The sequence below is a fragment of the Ammospiza caudacuta genome, chromosome 4 (assembly GCF_027887145.1).
Source record: "Ammospiza caudacuta isolate bAmmCau1 chromosome 4, bAmmCau1.pri, whole genome shotgun sequence".
Taxonomy (NCBI): domain Eukaryota; kingdom Metazoa; phylum Chordata; class Aves; order Passeriformes; family Passerellidae; genus Ammospiza; species Ammospiza caudacuta.
The window spans coordinates 55354476-55372158 of record NC_080596.1 but is presented as its reverse complement, the minus strand read 5'-3'; the positions used below and the strand labels follow the sequence as shown (position 1 = coordinate 55372158).

Below are 17683 nucleotides of genomic sequence, written 5' to 3'. Positions count from 1 at the left end.
TAAATATTTCCCTATCTTTCTGTGTTTAAATTAAATCCCAAGGAAAGATGGTAAGAGCTTTGTAGACTTATCTAATTCATCATCTTGTATCTGATGTATCTTCAGCTGTTTTCTGGACATGCTGCAAAGGTCTCAATGTTTGGTTTCTGGTAGGCCAGGATGCCGGCAAGGTGCACACTCTGAAATGCATCTTTGTGGAAACAGCTGGAATGCAGTTCCTGTAGAAATGAGCTTTTGCTAGCCTTTGTGAGAAGCATTTAGATCAATACCTGTGCTCTGGGCAATGACTGGTGAGCTTTCCAGGTTAAAACTAGCACTTACAGCATTGTGTTTCCTCAGAAAATAGCATGGTATTCTCGTGGCAATGAATTTTAAACAGTCTTTGGGTTTTGGGTGGTAAAATTTGGCACTGCTTAAGTTTTCATGTGGACTCTGCATATAGCCTGTTTTAAATAATACTGCAGGTAGCCTAATTACAAGATGCCACATTTTGGAGTTCATCATGTTTGTCTAAGAGAGTGTGGCTTTCACTTTTGATGAAAAGTGTAGGGCATTAAAGAAGCACTTGTATGTTTGTTGCTTATATACCCTGGAGAGTTGAACAGACTAACTGAGTTGTAAAATTTGAAAACATAGATCTCTGTATCAAGGACTGATAAAATCCAGTGCCTCATTTTGTTCTAAAATTGTTATTACAATTTGCATGTGACTGAAATTAATCTCAGCATTTTATACCTAACTAGCTTCATGTGTCAGAGAGGAAATAGGCTGGTTTTCATGGGAACTGTAAATTGGTTATTGTGCATTTTGTGAATACATGTATATAATATCAGAGAATATCAGTGTAGTGATAGGCTTTCTAGGCCATTCATAGGAATGGCTATTCCTCATTTGAGTAAAAATTTTTGCTGGACATTTTAAGATGTTAAGTAAATTACCAGTCCTAGGGGGAGTTCTGTCTCAAGAGTATGCGTCTCTCTTTTTCACTGTTCCATCACAGTACTCCTAATGAGATGTGGAACAGTGCATGATTAGAAAGAAGCATTTTGAGCAGTCGTCTTACGACTTGTTTATTTTGCAGGGGTTTGTCTGGTGTCTTGCAGTGATTGGTTTTTTCTTGCTTTCTGTTTTAGTGATGTATAAGTGAATGGAAACCATTAGCTCATTTCACATAGAAATTTTTGGTTACTGCAGACCTAGATTTGAATCAAAGCACATCAAGATGAAAGGCTTTATAGCCTCCACTCCTAGTCCCTTGAGCCTTCCAAGGCTGTTCTTGTCCTTTTTAAGTTCATTCATGTCCTGTAATGGGAAAAAGAATTATTTACAGTTCAGTTTCTCCCCAGCATAATCAGTTCTCTTTGAGTTGGCTTTGATTCTCCTCTGTAAATTTAGTTTTTAGCAGCATAGAAGGAATTTAATTTGATCTTTGCACTTTTTCCCCCTCTGTAGTAGCAAGAGTTAACAGAATAAGAAACAGATTGTAAGATGCAGTATAGAAATTGCAGTTTGCTGTCATTTGTGGTTTAAGAAAAGGGGGTGGTATTGAAAGGGCTTGAAAGGGCTTTAATGAATATTGTTTAGTGTTTTTGAAACCTAATGGTCAGAAGGAGCAACAGAAACAGCCTCAGAGCTTTTAGGGTGAAGTGATTAGCATTTTTCCTGATGGAGGTGATTGTTTCACCTCCTCTTTTATGTCAGCGTTTTTCACTGTCTGTTGCCTTTTGTTTATATTCAAATGACATACCGTTAAAGAAGCCTTTTTTGTGTGATTGCAATGCTTTTTCCCCTCCTTCTGTAGAAAATCTGTTTGCCACAGACAGGCAGAGCATGTGTTTCTCTTGTCTTGGTTGGGTGCACAAATCTTCTTTTATGTGTGCTGCTTCTTACCCTGTTGCCTAGACGATCGCTGGCTTTCACTAAGAATGTCTGGTTCTCGTAAAGAGTTTGACGTGAAGCAGATTTTAAAAATCAGATGGAGGTGGTTTGGTCATCAGGCATCAGCCCCGAACTCTGCAATTGAAAACCATCAGGGAGACTTCTGGAATAGAGGACAAAATGTAACAACTGCTGGCAGGAAGTTTTTAGACTCGGGTAACTTACCTTTAACATCAGTTGGTTACAGAAGGTCCAGCCAACAGGATTTCCAGAATTCACCTCTTTGGCCAATGGCATCCACCTCAGAAATCCCTGCATTTGAATTCTCAGCAGAAGACTGTGGAGGTGCACGTTGGCTTGGCAGACAAGAAACAGATGATAGAGCAAGTGAAGAAGAAAATGAATCAGACAGCAGCTCGTGCAGGTTAATTATTACTTTCCTATTGTGAGAAATGTGTTTTCATTTCATGTTTGTAGTTAGTATGCATATGTAGGCTAGCCTTTGTTCTGAACTCAAATGCTTCAGAAACCTAGCAGCTACTGTGCATCAGAAACAGAATATTAATTATAATCGGGTTCTGTGTGTTTACTAGGACCTTTTTAAGGCAGTCAGTGGGGATAAACAAAGTGCAAACATGGATGCACTCGCGTTTTAAACGGTGTACTAGTACATGCTGCTATGAACAAGGTACTGCCCATTACATGGTAACATTACAGAATGCTTTCTACATTATTTTGAAGTGATACTGATTGTTTAGTTATGTCAGTTAGGAGAAGATTATGAAAATGTAAACTTCTTCTGATTCTGATCTCATGCTTCCCTGTGTATCTATAGATGACAGAGAATGAGCTGCAAAAAATACTTAGACTATAAATCAAAGACAAAAATTGCATCAATTGAAAGTCAATCAATTTGTACTTTAAAGAGGTTCCAGTAACCCATTTGGTTGAATTAAACTGTGCATCTGGCAGAAAAAGAAAAAATGTTTCTATTGCATCTGTAAAGATGTTTTGGTGTTCTTTTCTTACACATCGTTACTAAAAATGAAACTGTAAAACTTGTTCTTGAAATAAAGTTGTTTGCCAGTTATTGTAAATCAGGCAAGTTAATAACCTTTATTGTGAAATATCAGTTAAATTCTTTTATTTCATTTGCTGTATAAGTCAGTCAGTCTTTCACTAAAAGTATTTTTCCTGTTTTGTAGCTCATGTAGTGCATAATTGCTTACAATTTCAGAAAATGTTATGTTTGCTTTCTTGCTTTTAAGACAGCTTTACACTGATGTGGCATTTCAGAAAGTGTGGCTGCTTAAAAGGGTACACTGTTTAATAAAGGCTATTAAGGACAGATCAATTTACTTATAGCAGTTGAGTGTTTTTCATTCCTTAGGAGAAGAATCAATGTAGTGGAAAGGCAAAGTAGTCCATAATACAAACATGAACTGTTTATTGTATATATGACCTTTAAAGATTCAAGGAAAGGAAGGAGAGTAAAATTGCTTAGACGTGAACATAGTGTATTTGCTTTTATCACCCCATGTCAAAATAGTAGAATTACTGGGAAAGGAAATGCTACATACTGCTGCATCATAACAGCAGTCCCACTGTGCTGCAACAACTATGTAGCTGTAAGTAACACACTTCTGAAGAGATCCCATTTTAAATGACATTCAGATATAAATTTTTAAATAGCGATGTTATTGGACATGTTACAGGTATAACATCATTTTCCAACAACAACATATATTTCTGATGGGAAATTTTTGCATGCAGCATTATCCCAGTTAGTATATTCTCTTCATAGCAAGGCAATCACTGCAGGAAAATAAATGTGTAATTTTAAAAGATAAATGTGTAGATTGAAAATAGTACAACATTTGGTCTTAATTGTTAGAGAATAATGTGCATATGGTAAAACTAATTTGTTCCTTTGTTGAACTGGAGAACTGCAGATACTTATTTAGGAGGTTTTAAGAAGTCTTGGTTTGGGTTTTTTTTCTGTTGCAGAAAATTTTCTCTAGTTATATACTAGAGAAAATGCACAAAAGATTTGAACTTAGTAAATTGGAAGTATCTTTTAAATTATCTGCTTAATTATGTATAGCATCTAGAGGTTTTGTATTTCTGTTACTGTCTTCTGTATGCATTCATGCTAATGTTTACTTACATGCTTTAAATAATTTAGATAAGTTTTGAGTTCTGTGACAGTACAATTTATTATGCAACTAATGGCAGTGTGGGAGCTTGCTTTGTATTGTTATCCATATCTCTGTCTTATGGAGAGACTGCACTTATGCCATATTTTGTTCACATCATTTGTTAAAAATGTATAAGCTCTTGGACAGACTACACAGTACTGCCTAACACCTGGAGTTTCTCTGATATTAAGGACTTAATTAAATGTTTTTTCTATGCATTCTAAAATATGGCTTCTTATATGATGACTCGAGGGAGAAAGCCCCATACCAACACTTTTGTTATGTAGTTTACAAAGAGCTTTTTTTCCCATATGAAAACATTGTTGCCTCCTTTACAAGTAAATCATGTGCATGAAAAAGTCTTTTTAAAAAACCTTCTGTAGAAGCTATAGTTACCTTTCCTCTATGCTCCTCTGTAACCTACTGCCCAGTTAGAAGCCCTAATAACATGAACAGAAACAGCTCTACTGCTTTGTTTGTATCAGTCCTTCCTCTTTGCCTTGCCATATAGTACAAGGAGAAAAGCATTTAGATAAGGTCTTTGTCACTATGACATCATTTAGATCATTATGTGGTTCATTTAGAGGAGAGCTGCTGTCAGATTAATTTGGTGTTATATAGAGTTCAATTCCAAATTTACTACCAGATCTTTGACCAAGGTTGTGTGTGAGATGCAAACAGATCATTCAGATTCAAGAATCAGAGCTGGTCAGCTGTAATACTGTTCACATCATACTCCTGGGTGTCATTTGTAACCTGCGTTAGCTCAAATGGTTGTTTACTGGGACAGGGAGTTTTGAATTCTTCTGCAGATGTTCATCTCCTAGATTTCCTCTATTGCTGCTGTTTGTTAACTGTCCTGCGTCCCTGAGGCAATGATCATCCTCTTGGATTCATACACTTTTAAGAACTCACCAACAGCTCTGCAGACTCTTGTACAGAAAGTGTAAGCCTATTAGCATTAGATTTATTTTTCTTAACTTTTTTTGGTGGTGCCTTAGCAGCAATCTACAGACCTTGAAGGCATGGTGGAGATAAAGCTAAAAATACTTGGGCATACCTTGTGTGCAGAATGTTGTGTCTGCTTCATTGCATTCATGTGTGCACTAAAATACTGGAATTACTTTATTGTAGGTTGAAGTAGGGAAATGTATTAAAATATTTATATTTAAACATTAAATACAAGCAGGATTCCAGAATTCATCAGCTGTGTGCTGACCTTGAGCAGTTTAGTAAAATGTCTGTAATTATTTAAAGACAAAGTCTGAATGTACCACGTGGTACCAGCTCTGCAGTATTGCTCTGTTTGATCATTCTTGGAGTTAGTATGTTGTAACTTCCAATATAAGTTTGCCTCCTCACCCTGAGTTTTCAAGCTACAGAATCCTTTGATATGTCTTTTATTTTCACCTCAGTCTCACTGACCTTTGAGGGTGTAAGGACTTTTGGAATTCTCCCAGGTTATCATTGCTGTGGCAAATGGAACTGGAAAAATATTCATAAAACAGTTTGTGGAAGGAGGGGCATTTAAAATTTTCATTTCCAGTTACAGGGTACCAGACACAAATAGCTTTTGAATCATTCTTTTTCCTTTTTTTTTTTTTTTTAATTTTATGTAATTTTTGCAAATACTGTAACTATTAGAATCTCTTTTTCATGTTCTCTTTATGGACCACTGAACCTTAGTCTTTCTTTCTCCTGTTCCTTCATTATGGAAAATGGTTTGTAAGTTACTAGCTCAAGGGCGGGTATGGGATTGAGCATCTTTAGATGAGAGGGAGAGCTAGGCTTGACTCCCTTGTGTCCTGAATACATTATATTGTGGATACTGGAGAACAGACACCATTGCAAATTTTTTTCCTTATTGAATGAGCGTGATGACTGGAATTCTGTGTGGAAAATGTGCAGTTTTGAAACTGGCAATAGCTCCAGTGAAATTGTGATCCATCAAGCTTTTTCCTTTGTGGTTTCTTCCTTTCTATCTGCAAAACACTTTCTAAGGTTGTAATGTAAATTAAATTCTGATAGTGTGTAATTTTTTAAAAATGTTATTAACGAAGTTACTTTGAGGAATATGGGTTAATATATAGTTCAAACAAACCACAAAAAACCACAACATATTAACCCAATTGAGAATGTACTAAATTTTGACATGGAGATACAGAATAATTTCCTTAATATTATTTGTGCATTGACCAGCGACCTACCCATTCCACTTCTGGTTTTTGTTTTTCAGGGCTGCTGGTTAAAGAGTTGCTTTCACTGAGTACTTCTTGCTCATTCCCTTGAGAATGCCACCTAGCTGGCCAATATAATGTTGTCCATGGTTACATGGTTACATCTTTGTATGAGCCCCGATTCAGTTTCCAAAATGGCCACAAAGAATACTTGTTCCAGCCTGTAAGAGGGCTGGTTAAATGGCAAACCACAGCTTCTGCAAGAATATTTAATATAAATTGCCCCAAGGGAAATCAGTAGGCAGGTATCTAATTTCTGATCCATTATTAGATTTAGCTCTGAATTAAAGACCAAACTGCTTGGCTTTTTTAGCTATCTGGGTATGTGCAAAAAAAAAAAAAAAAAAAAAAATCAAAACATATGATAAAACCCAAGACCAAACCACAAAGTTCCCCTTTACAGAAAATCTTCTGTTGGAAATTTAGACTTTGGTTTTGAGGAGCTCTGTCTTGAAATGAGTATCCTACACCAAGGAGTGAGATAAGTTTTATGGTGGATTTAGCCCCAGACATGCTGCTCAGTTCATGACATCTTTGTGGAAGCAGGGGTTGGGATGCCGATATTGTGAAACCACATCTTTCCAAATGTTATGGTAGATCCAGAGTATTTTATAAGTTGCCTGCATTGTTGAAAACTAAGCAGTGGTCAGTTAAAGAACTGTGAGGAGGAAAACATGCCTTCCACATTGTACATCATTGGGATTAATTTCCTTTATCTCCTAGGGCCATGCATTCCTTTTACATTTTCTCTATTCCTGTTTTTTCCCAGTCTTCTGTGTTTGTGTATACAGATGGGAATAATTTTTCTCCCCATCTACCCTTGCTTTTCACTCTTGTTGACTTCTGATGTGGTAGATCTCATATCAGACCCAAGGAGGGCAGTAGGAGTGGTGGTGTAGCAATGTGTTTGCGGGGTTTTTTTCCCTGTGTGCCCATATGCTCTTAGTAGCTGAGTTTTGTTCTGGCCACCTTAGGTTAAGTGTGAAACAAAAGTGGCAGGGAGGGGTTTGGTTCCTTACTGCCATCCTTCCGTTACTTTTTCACTTTGCAGGGCCTTGGTGGAGGTTCTTCCTTAACCATCTGACAGCACTACAGATTCAATTGCTGGGCTGATCTCTGTGTCTCTTAGTTGAAGAGCTGATCTCTTAGTTGAAGAGTACAACATTAAATGATTATACATTTTCCACAAGGGTCTAGATTGTTTTGGAGGAATAAAGAAAATATGAAAAAAATAAAATAGGGAAATAAATATTAAAACAAATAATGCATATTCACTTTAAAATCACATGTGATTTTTATTTTACCCTTTGTAGATAAAATTTCACCTGAATATTGTATGAACTAAGATTTCTGTTGTTTTCTTCAGCAGAACTTCCAACAGCAGTCACACCTTATCATCTTGTCAGACAATGGAGCCCTGTACCTCAGATGAATTTTTTCAGGCTCTCAACCATGCTGAACAAACTTTTAAAAAGATGGAGAATTATCTTAGACACAATCAGCTGTGTGATGTGGTGTTAGTCGCTGGTGATCGTAGAATTCCAGCTCACAGGTAAGTTTATCATAAATTGAAATAACTTCATAATTATTTACAAATGCACCATCAAAGTGTGTCCCATGTTTTGTTTAAAAAATGTCAGAACATCCTAAACCATTCAATTTAAACAAGTATATATTTTTTAACATTTCTTTGGAAATGAAAAATTATTTTTTCTATTGTAAGCAATACAGAATAAAAAAGTTTAAGTTCTTTTTGTTTCTAAGTATACTTATGATATTTGCATAACAAACCCCCAGAAGTCCCAAATGCACTCCCAGAATATTATAAGTTGTTGTTTCTTTACCATAGAGCGATGTAAATTTTTTTCTTAGATTTAATTTTGTTTAATTTTTTTCTTTGTACTAGCAATTATGCTGTTGGAGTCACAATTAACAATAAGTACAGTCTTCTGTTCACATAAAGGTTTTTTGCTCCCGTACTAAGAAGAGTCCTTTGATAGGAGACTTCTGAACATTGCCAGTATTAGAGGTCTAAATTAGTTCAAACTTTATCCTCTCTGTCATCTGTGTAATCAACAGATCATATATATGCTGCTTAAAATCTAGGAAAGTACCAAAGATTGCAAAACACAGGCATGTGTAGCTGAAGCACATTATGGTATTTAACGCACAGAATTTGTAATTTTAATAGGAACCTAGGTATAAGTAAGCTGTGATTTCCTAAGTTGAGATCTACAACAGAAATAACATCCTAAAGCATTCTTGTTTTCCATTGCTGATTCCTACTCCCACAGGGAAACTGCAGCTTAATGCTGTAATGGTAATAAAAAGATGGGAAGATGTTGCTGGTTTGGAGTTGGTACTTTCTGTACCAACTGTATGTTTTTAGAGAAAAGAGACATGAGTTTGGTGTCTGCCTTGGTAATAATCACAGGTAACACATTACTGAAATTCTGAGAGGTTTTGTATCTATGAAGAATTCAGGCTATGAGTCTACTGCAAATAAAAGCATCACATATAGTCGTGATTTTTCTGAATATTCTCTATTGTTCCAAAAGTATTTATCTTCTTATTCTGTGCTGAAATCATAGCTAAAATCTTATTTACAAGGTCAAAAAGCAAATAGGAAAAGGGGACCTTTCTCCAGTAGGAAGAAATGTATTATATTCCCACCCCTTCAGCTTGCAGTTCCATAAAGAAATTTTGGATACTTTGATTTAATTTATGTTTATTTTTTCATGTTTATTTTGTGTCCACTGCAATTTCAGATGTCTGCCATTTATTATGTTCTTATTTATTACATTCGGCTAATATCCATAATAAAAGCTTGTTTTGTTTAGCAATAACCCACTGATTAGAACATTCATGTAAGAAAAGGGAAATGTGTGTAAATTCCTGCCCAGAGGACATTTAAAGCCTGCCACATCCTTTAATCAGCAGTGTGGGCAGAGCCATTGTGTGTCTTTCTGTTGACACTGAAAGATGGAAATACAAAAGAGATGGGACTTAAGAAAAGAAGGCAAATGGAACCTTGTGTACTCTAGGGTTTAGGAAGCTTGTTTGAAAGAGCCTGAACTCTTCAGTATCACCTTACAGCTTCAGTGAATGCTGACAGTGAGTTTCCAAGGACGGTTTTCAGCTGTTACACAGCCACAAACAAGGAGCTGCCTAGGAAGAGTCCCTTTTATCTTTCAGATCTTAAGCAGCATTCTGTCAGCTGAGACGAGTTTGGAGATACTAAACCTGTAAATTGCCAGATTTGGTAGCTGTCATCATTTTACATAGTAATTGCTTTGGTGACCTAGAAAACTATCAAGATGGTGCAGCTTGTGGCAGGTCCAACAAGTATGGGTTTTAAAGTGTGCCACATGTTTTACTGGCTCTCAGTTGAAAATTCTTCAAAATATATTAAGCCGTCATGGTAGATTGTTCTGATTTTGGATTTTGGATTTTGTCAGTATTTAGTGACTAGTGAATATCAAATCACATGTATATAGCAGTAATTGATTTTCATTGACTAGTGGGAAAAAGAAAAGGCCAGTTGGCTGAAAGTCTGCCTTTGTTTTCTTCTATCATAGCTCAGTGTCACCATGATGCATTGTCACTGTATATTTTAATCCCATTTCTTTCTTTGAAAGGACTTATTTTTCTAAATTAGTCGAATTAAGAGAAAAGTGTAGCTACCTCTTCTAAGGCTTTTCATTGTGAAATCATTGCAAAACTGCTCTCAGGATAATTTATGCTTTTTCAAATTACCTGTATTAAACTACTTCTGGGCTTCACATGCTCTGTCAGCATGTGCAAGTCACCCTCTGGAAAGCCTTTACCACTGTGAGGCATGCATACCTCCTCATGGATCTGAACGTGTTTGCAAAAATAGTAAATGGATTTCATTTCTGTTAATTTCCTTTGGATGGCTCTTGAGTCTGGAAATTACAGGGAGAAATTTGCTGATATCAAACCTCTGATAGAAGGCATTGGGACCCTCGTGTTATTTTTTGGCGTTTCTTCAACAGTTGTTTCTAAAATGTGTACAGTCCAGTGTTTTGAATAATAGTGCAGCTACCTATTCTAGTTGCACTGCTGGGGGAAGAAAGAAAAGAAAAATCAACCCCCAAACTGTGATATGACTAAGTATTAAATTCCATTTCCTGTTGCAGAAGACCTGTCTTTTACAAGCTCTGTTCTGTGTAGAAGTTCCAAGTCAGAACAGTCAGATGTGACTATGTTAAGTTTTTGCCTTTTTTTTTTGCCAATTTTTGCCTTTTTAAATTCTGAATTGGACCTGCAGAGATAATTGGGTTATTCAAACCACTTCCAGTGAGAACACCTATTTTGTACATAGAAATCTGGTCTTGTCATCTCATTCTAGCATAAAAAGCAGTTGCAGAAATTCTCCCTTGATACTTTCATGAATGTACTTTCTAATTTACTCCAGTTCTATAGATCTCTGAGAGGCAGTATTTTCATTTAAATGCAGATTTCATTAAACATGAGGTTAAAATGCCTAGAAGTGATTGCTGGGCCATAGCTTGGCAGAAAGTTCTGATTTTCCTTAGCTAGTCAGCTACAGAATAATTCTCATATTTCATTAACAGAATTTAATTTTTCTTTAAAAGAACAGAACTTTGGGGGTTTTTTTACAAAACTTCAATCATGCAAGTTGTTAAAATAAAATTAATCTTTTTCCCATGCAATTGTAACTTTACTTTGTTGCTTCAGCAGCTAGAAAAAAAAAATTACCTTTTCTTTTCTGTAAGCCTGACCAAATGGTCAATGATCAGAGAGTTCACAAGAAGAATATATTGTGACATTAATTAATCAAAATTTTATTGCTTTGCAGTTAATTAACTAAGAGACTGCTCCTTGTGTTTCATTACTTTGTATATGTACCTGTAAATTCTCCCCTAAGCACTGGTGCTTACCTTTTCATTTAGTTTTGCTCTATTTTGTGTTTCCTGACCTCTGCCATTTTAACACACCTGTATAATGATTCAGCACAGCATAAACTGCCTGAAGTATTAGATTAATTGAAGATATGCATATGGACTGTTTAATGTATTTGCAGCAGGCTAAGTTCTTGGGCTTGCTCTTTGTATAGACCCATACACATATCACATCTATTTATATTGAAATCCCTTTGGGCAAGGCAACAGTGAACTGCCACAGCACAAAAATTGATCTAAGCCACAAGGCCATTCCTGGAGGTCTCTTATTCCTCATGAATAGTTATGGTTGGTTTCATATTCCTGCCTCATATAATTTTCTTTTACCCCAGTCTCTGTACACATGGAAATTCTTTCACATTTTGCAGAGTGGCATTATTATTTGTAAAGAGTGTTTTACTCTTGATAATCCAAAGAAATGTCCGTTGTGCACTAACATTTACTTGCACAGTAAAATAGTCAGGATTATTAAGAAAGGCTAAATAGATACTCAAAAAAGAGATTACTCTGTATCATCTCCACGTTTACTTTGACAAATTTTGTTATCAGTGTTAGTAATTGAATGCATTTGTGTGCACTAAGAGTAAAAGCATTTTAAAGCACTTTGAAAAAGACTGGTAAGTCATTCTTTCACATTTAAAAATGTATCTAACATAATATAAATGAAAATCAATTCAATTTTATTTTAATAATGTATATTTATACTTCATTTCCAATTTATGTTGATTTGGGGGTGTTTATGTCTGTGTTGGCTATTAAAAGTCATTGCTTTGTAAGGCTAATTAGTTTAGATCAGTAGCAAATGTAGGTTTAGTATCAGTACTTCATTATTCATAGAGAGAAACTAGAGCATGGAGCACTTCGTCAATTTTTAAATGTTTTTCTCACTACAGTGTTTCTGCAAAGGGCAAAGTAATGAATCATAAATTAACAAACATCAGGCTGACTAAGATTTTTTTTCTTCTCTTCTGTTTCTCTCCTTTTGTGCTGCATGTCATACTCAGATTGGTTCTCTCCTCTGTTTCGGACTACTTTGCAGCAATGTTCACTAATGATGTAAGGGAAGCAAGACAGGAAGAAATCAAGATGGAGGGTGTGGAGCCAAAGGCATTGTGGGCTCTGGTTCAATATGCATATACAGGTAATTGAAGTGAAAATGGGAAATTTATCCAATGAATTGTCCTCATGTGAACATTGTATTCCATTACTAGATTTCAAATGCTCTTTACAAATTATTCACATTATTTAAATTCTTATAAATAAATAAAAATAAATCATAGAATATCTTGAGTTGGAAGCAACCTACAAGGATTCTCAAAGTCTAACTCCTGACCCTGCTCAGAGCACCCCAACAATCACACTGCGTGTCCCAGAGTGTTTTCCAAATGCTTCTTGAGCTCTGTCAGGCTTGGTGCTGTGACCACTTCTGTGGGGACCCTGTTCCAGTGCCCAGCCACCCTCTGGGGGAAGAACCTTTTCCTAATGAAAAAGGAACCTTTTTCTAACCTCCTTCAGGCCATTCCCTCTGGTCCTGTCACCAGTCAGCAGAGAGAAGCGATCAGTGCCTTCCCCCCGCTTCCCTGGTGAGAAAGCTGTAGACAGCAATTAGGTCTCATTGCTGTTACCTGAGACAACCTGATAGGATAAAGTTTCTCTGGTAATACTACATTCAATTAGTTAACAAATTATGTGAATCTATTAAATGTATCATGATTGACAAAAAAAGGAATCTCATTAGGATTCCCTTTCCTTTCATCATTATAGATACTAATTTTGAAAACTATTAGTTATCTAATGCTGAGGGTGATGTTTACAAAGCCTTCTATTCTGTCATATAATCTGTAAATAATTCTATTGCCTTGGGGTTTTAGGGAATTTGTAAGATTATAAGAGCAAACTGATGTGATTTTCTTTTTGATGTTACTAGGTCGCCTTGAATTAAAAGAAGATAACATTGAGTGCCTGTTGTCTACAGCTTGCCTTCTTCAGCTCTCTCAGGTTGTAGAAGCATGCTGTAAATTCCTCATGAAGCAGCTTCACCCATCCAATTGCCTTGGAATCCGATCCTTTGCTGATGCCCAGGGTTGCACTGACTTGCACAAGGTGGCTCACAATTACACCATGGTATGTTGTTACATTAACTAGCATCTGCTTTATTTAGTAGGGAAAATATACAATGTTTTCCTAAATATGGTACTAATGTTTTCCCCCCAGAAAGTCTTCATAGTTTTCAAACAAGAATATGTTCCCATGATGAAAAATGACAAAATAGCTGCAAAGTTGCTGGTTTAGAGTGGGAAGGAAACATATGAGCATAAATGCCCTGTAAACAGAAATGGAATTGTGGGGTATGCATTTAATAACATATTTCAAAAGCCTGTTCTTCTTTCTGACAGTCAAAAACTACAGACTTCACAGTGGGGAAGCTGCCATCATCTATTCCAAAATTACACATTACTAAATGGAAGTGTAGAGTTCCTTTTTTGTAATGAACTGGAGTTATCAGGTTCCAAGATGTACTTGGGGTATGAATGTGGATACAGCAATATAGATTCTGCATCATCCTTAATAATTTAGCAACAGGATGTCAGGCATCAAAGAATTTCATTCTAGGCTAGGTAATATGTGACTAAATACAAACTTGTCAATTATATTTTTCAGTTAACCTCTAGAAATTCAGACCGACCAACTTAAGTAAACTTTATCTGCTTAGCAGTCATCCTTTTATTTTATACAAAATGTTCTTTTTTTGCTTCTCACAAGTGTATTTTAGTAAAGTTATCAGAAGAAGGCAGAAGAATTATCTCTGAAGCAAATCAGTTCATCTCCTCTTTGCAGTTTTGTGAGGCATTTTGCTCACTTGTTGATGAAATTTTGCCTAAATAAGCTCTTGGGATTTGAATGAGGGAATGTAGATACTGCATAAGAGATGTGGGAATAAGGATAGTACTTAATTTGCTTGTGTGTCATGGCATTACTTGCCGTTAAGTTATTGGCTAAGATCCAAGAGTTGTAATTTGTCTTGTAATTATTATTAGAAATCCATGGCTCTTCCTCTTGCTGCCTTAGGTTTTGCTGGTTTAAAACAATTTTTTAAAAAAATTACTTATTGGCTTAAATTTATTTAGCTTACTATGTATAACAGTTTAAAATAGCTTTTTTTTCCCAAATACAAGACAATGTTCCTCTGCAGTGAATGGAGCTCTCAGATATTTAATATCATGGACACACAAATTTACTGAGGCAGATCAATAAATACGGTGCAGATTGTAACTTACATGTTTCTATTCTTGATCTTCATTATTGCAAAAACAAAAATAAGGAGTCTGCTGTTAGGTAGAATGTGCAATGAAACAGTAAAGTAAATGTGGCTTATGCCTTTGAGGAGTATTGGAATTTATGTTGAGTGAGACCAGTGATAGAAGAAATATGTGAAAAGAGAAACTCTCTCTTCTGATCTACTTGTTCCTTTTCAGAGTAAGTATGTATTTTGGTTTGGGCAATTGTCATGTCCTTTTTAAGTGAACTGCCAAAATCAGAGTAGTAAGAATTATTAGATTAATACATCCTAAAGGGGAATGTTGACATTCCAGTCTTAGTATTCTGACTGGCAATTAATGACTTAGGGAAAATAGGGCTGTGAACTTTCTTAAAGCCACTCTTCTGCAGCACTTATCTTTTGTTCAGACCAGAGGAAAATAGTTCTGTGCCTTTTGGCTGTTGTTTACTTCGGTGGCAAAATTGTTGCTTTTAAGGCTTTGATGTGAATGAAATTCAAATTAGGTGGATTTTAAAATGCCATTTTCAAAACTAATTAGTTGTGCTAGATGAATTTTTCCCAAGGCCTCTTTTAATGTTGTTTAGTTCCAACAGAGACATTAAATTGAATTTTAGAAATAATGAGTAATAGAGAAGAAGCTTCTTTATTTTGAAATGAATGTTGCTATGGAAACTGCATAGAAATGTCTAGTCCAATTGAATCTTCAATTAAAATAAATCCCCAAGTAATTTCATTTGTTTAAAAGCTGTTTGAAAAAATAAAATGTTCAACACTAGTAAGTGCTAGGTACTTGATGCTCTTTCCACTAAGAAGTATTAGAATGTAAGGGTTAAATACACCTGTAGTAGCTGGCAAAATTCTCTTTCTTAAAACAGGGAATTATTTTTATGCTGCATTGGCCTGCATAGAACAGTGTGGGACTATATTGAGTACAGTTTATAGTTCTGGTTCTTTTAAAATACTTGTAGTAGAAGTTACTGAATAATATAAAATACTTAAATTTTAATTTACATGTTATTTTCTATGAATGTTTCTTTGACAGAAAAGAAACCCTGATTGCCATTTAATATTTTTACAAGTGAAACAACTTCTCTGCTTTGAAGCTTTTTGTTACACATGTAATGAGTTTGTAATCATCTTACCTGCTTCATTAATGTACCTTTTTACATGAAGTTTGAAATTCAGGTGAAATGAGCATTTGTTTAAACTGGAGGATGAAACAGTGAGTTATCCCATTAGGTCTGCCTTTGTTAATGGGGTTCTTCTGTCTGAGTAAAGTACATTAGTCATTGGAAAGCATCAGTGATTAAAAAAAAATGAAGAAGGATTTGAATGTTGCATTTCTTCATATTGCAGATATATATTATGCTAAAAAGGACTGAAGTATTGCATTACTTTATTGCTTGCTGTGTTGACCGTTGATAAATTGTTTTGACAGAAGGGAACAGTTTATCAAAACTGGTCAATTATTGGCATTACAAACTTAAGCTTGAAAAATCTTCAGTATACATGAAGTGAAACAAGAACTGAAGCAATGTATAGTGGATTTAATGCTGTATAAAGAGCAACTCTGATTTTTACACATCACAGTTCTAAAACAGAGTTGATAGAATCATGAAATGTATCTGAGTAAAGATATGTTTTGAGCAGAGGTTACCCTGTTTTGCTGTGGTTTGTATATTGTACTTGGGACATACAGTTGTAAATTTACGAATTTTATTGGACTGGCCAATATTGTATCTGCTTGCTTTAATGAATTTGTAATGGCATTTTGTGCAAAAAAAATTCTGCACATTTTTATTGCTGTCTTCAAAGTCAGAACAAACGCCCCTTTTTGATATCTTGTTTGTTTGAAACAGTTGATAGTGTACCTTGAATGAAAACCAATAGATCCTTTTCCACAAAAAGTGAGCAAAAGGGAAGTTAATACTTTGAGCTGAGGAAAAGCTAGCCTGTGTTATTTCCAGAACATGAAATATCTGTGGTGACTAGTGAGTTATTCTTAGGTAAGTGTCAGTAGCTTCTTCAGTAGCCAGATTTTAACTTTCTGATTTACAACTAAAAGAGAAAGAGTAGACATTCAAAACTTTGTGTGATGATGCCTGAGTTAGTCCGTCTAATCATTGTTGATCAGCTATGCATGCTTAAAGCAGAGTGAAAAGTCATTTTGATTTTCATCAGAAGTCTTCAGAAGGTATGTAAGCAGTGATAGTATTACAAGATTCAGATAAAGTTAGTTTTGGAATTTGTGTGATTTCTGAGCAAGCCAGTGGATGTATAAAAAGAAAAACTCAAAAATAATAGATTGGGTCCAAGCAGAGAAACCTAGGTAGTTTTGCAGAAGAAAAGGTGTGGCACATTTAGACTTGCTTTCTCCTGTAAAGCAGTAGTTTGGAAACACAAAATCATTGAGTTATGATTTGGAAGAAAGAATTAAAGAGGGATAATTTGTCCTTTTTTCCTTGCAACAGTCAGGATAGGTTTTTCTTTTGTTAGTGGGGGAGTATGAAGAGCAGAGGAATTTAAATGCTTTCTGTCCATAAAGGGCCATAAAGTTTGTGATAGTGTCAAAACAAGGATTTTACATTCTTGCACCTGAAATTGCAGTCCAGAATATCCTGCTCAGTAATCAACTGAGGAAAATACTCATACTTAGAAAATACTCATTCACTTCCTTTTCACCTGTGAAAACCCAAGATATCTTTGTCTGTGAAGTTCCCTCAGTCCGGCGTAGCACAATAAATCAGTACTGCCTTATGAAGAGTGAAAAGGTTGCTGCATGCTGCTCAGCCTGTTTTGGAATCCAGAAACAGTGCAACAAGGAGTCAAGCTAAAATATCTGTACTGCCCCTGCACACAGTGCAAGTATTCAGTTGGTTGATTGTTTAATATATCAGTCAAATCTGAGTAAAAGTAAAGAAGGTGATATCTGACAGCTGTTTGACTATTAATAGTTTACCAGGAAGTCAAGTAGCACAGTTCTTAGTGAATTCATATTTAGTTGACCAGTGCACTGAAGCAGTCAGCAGACAAAATAACATTTCCTGATTGCTCTCCTTCAGATGCTGTGAGTCAAACACCTCTTGTGTTTTGGTTTCCCAAGTTCAGAGTTTAAGCAGAGCCCTGTGATTGAGCTGCCTGTTG

General features: G+C 35.7%; 1 protein-coding gene across 4 annotated transcripts in view; it reads left to right on the top strand.

The window, feature by feature from the left end:
- The window catches only part of KLHL5 (kelch like family member 5), a 48485-nt gene that overhangs the window by 12212 nt on the left and 18590 nt on the right, over nt 1–17683 (top strand). Inside the window, exons 1-4 of one of the 4 annotated variants that reach the window (XM_058803121.1) lie at nt 1911–2302; nt 7683–7865; nt 12264–12400; nt 13187–13383. In XM_058803121.1, the coding sequence (XP_058659104.1) occupies nt 1926–2302; nt 7683–7865; nt 12264–12400; nt 13187–13383 (894 nt within the window). In that variant the 5' untranslated portion in view covers nt 1911–1925. Of the gene's footprint in view, nt 1–1910; nt 2303–7679; nt 7866–12263; nt 12401–13186; nt 13384–17683 lie in introns of those variants that run through there. The other 3 variants (XM_058803120.1, XM_058803117.1, XM_058803119.1) reach the window with 3 other exon arrangements.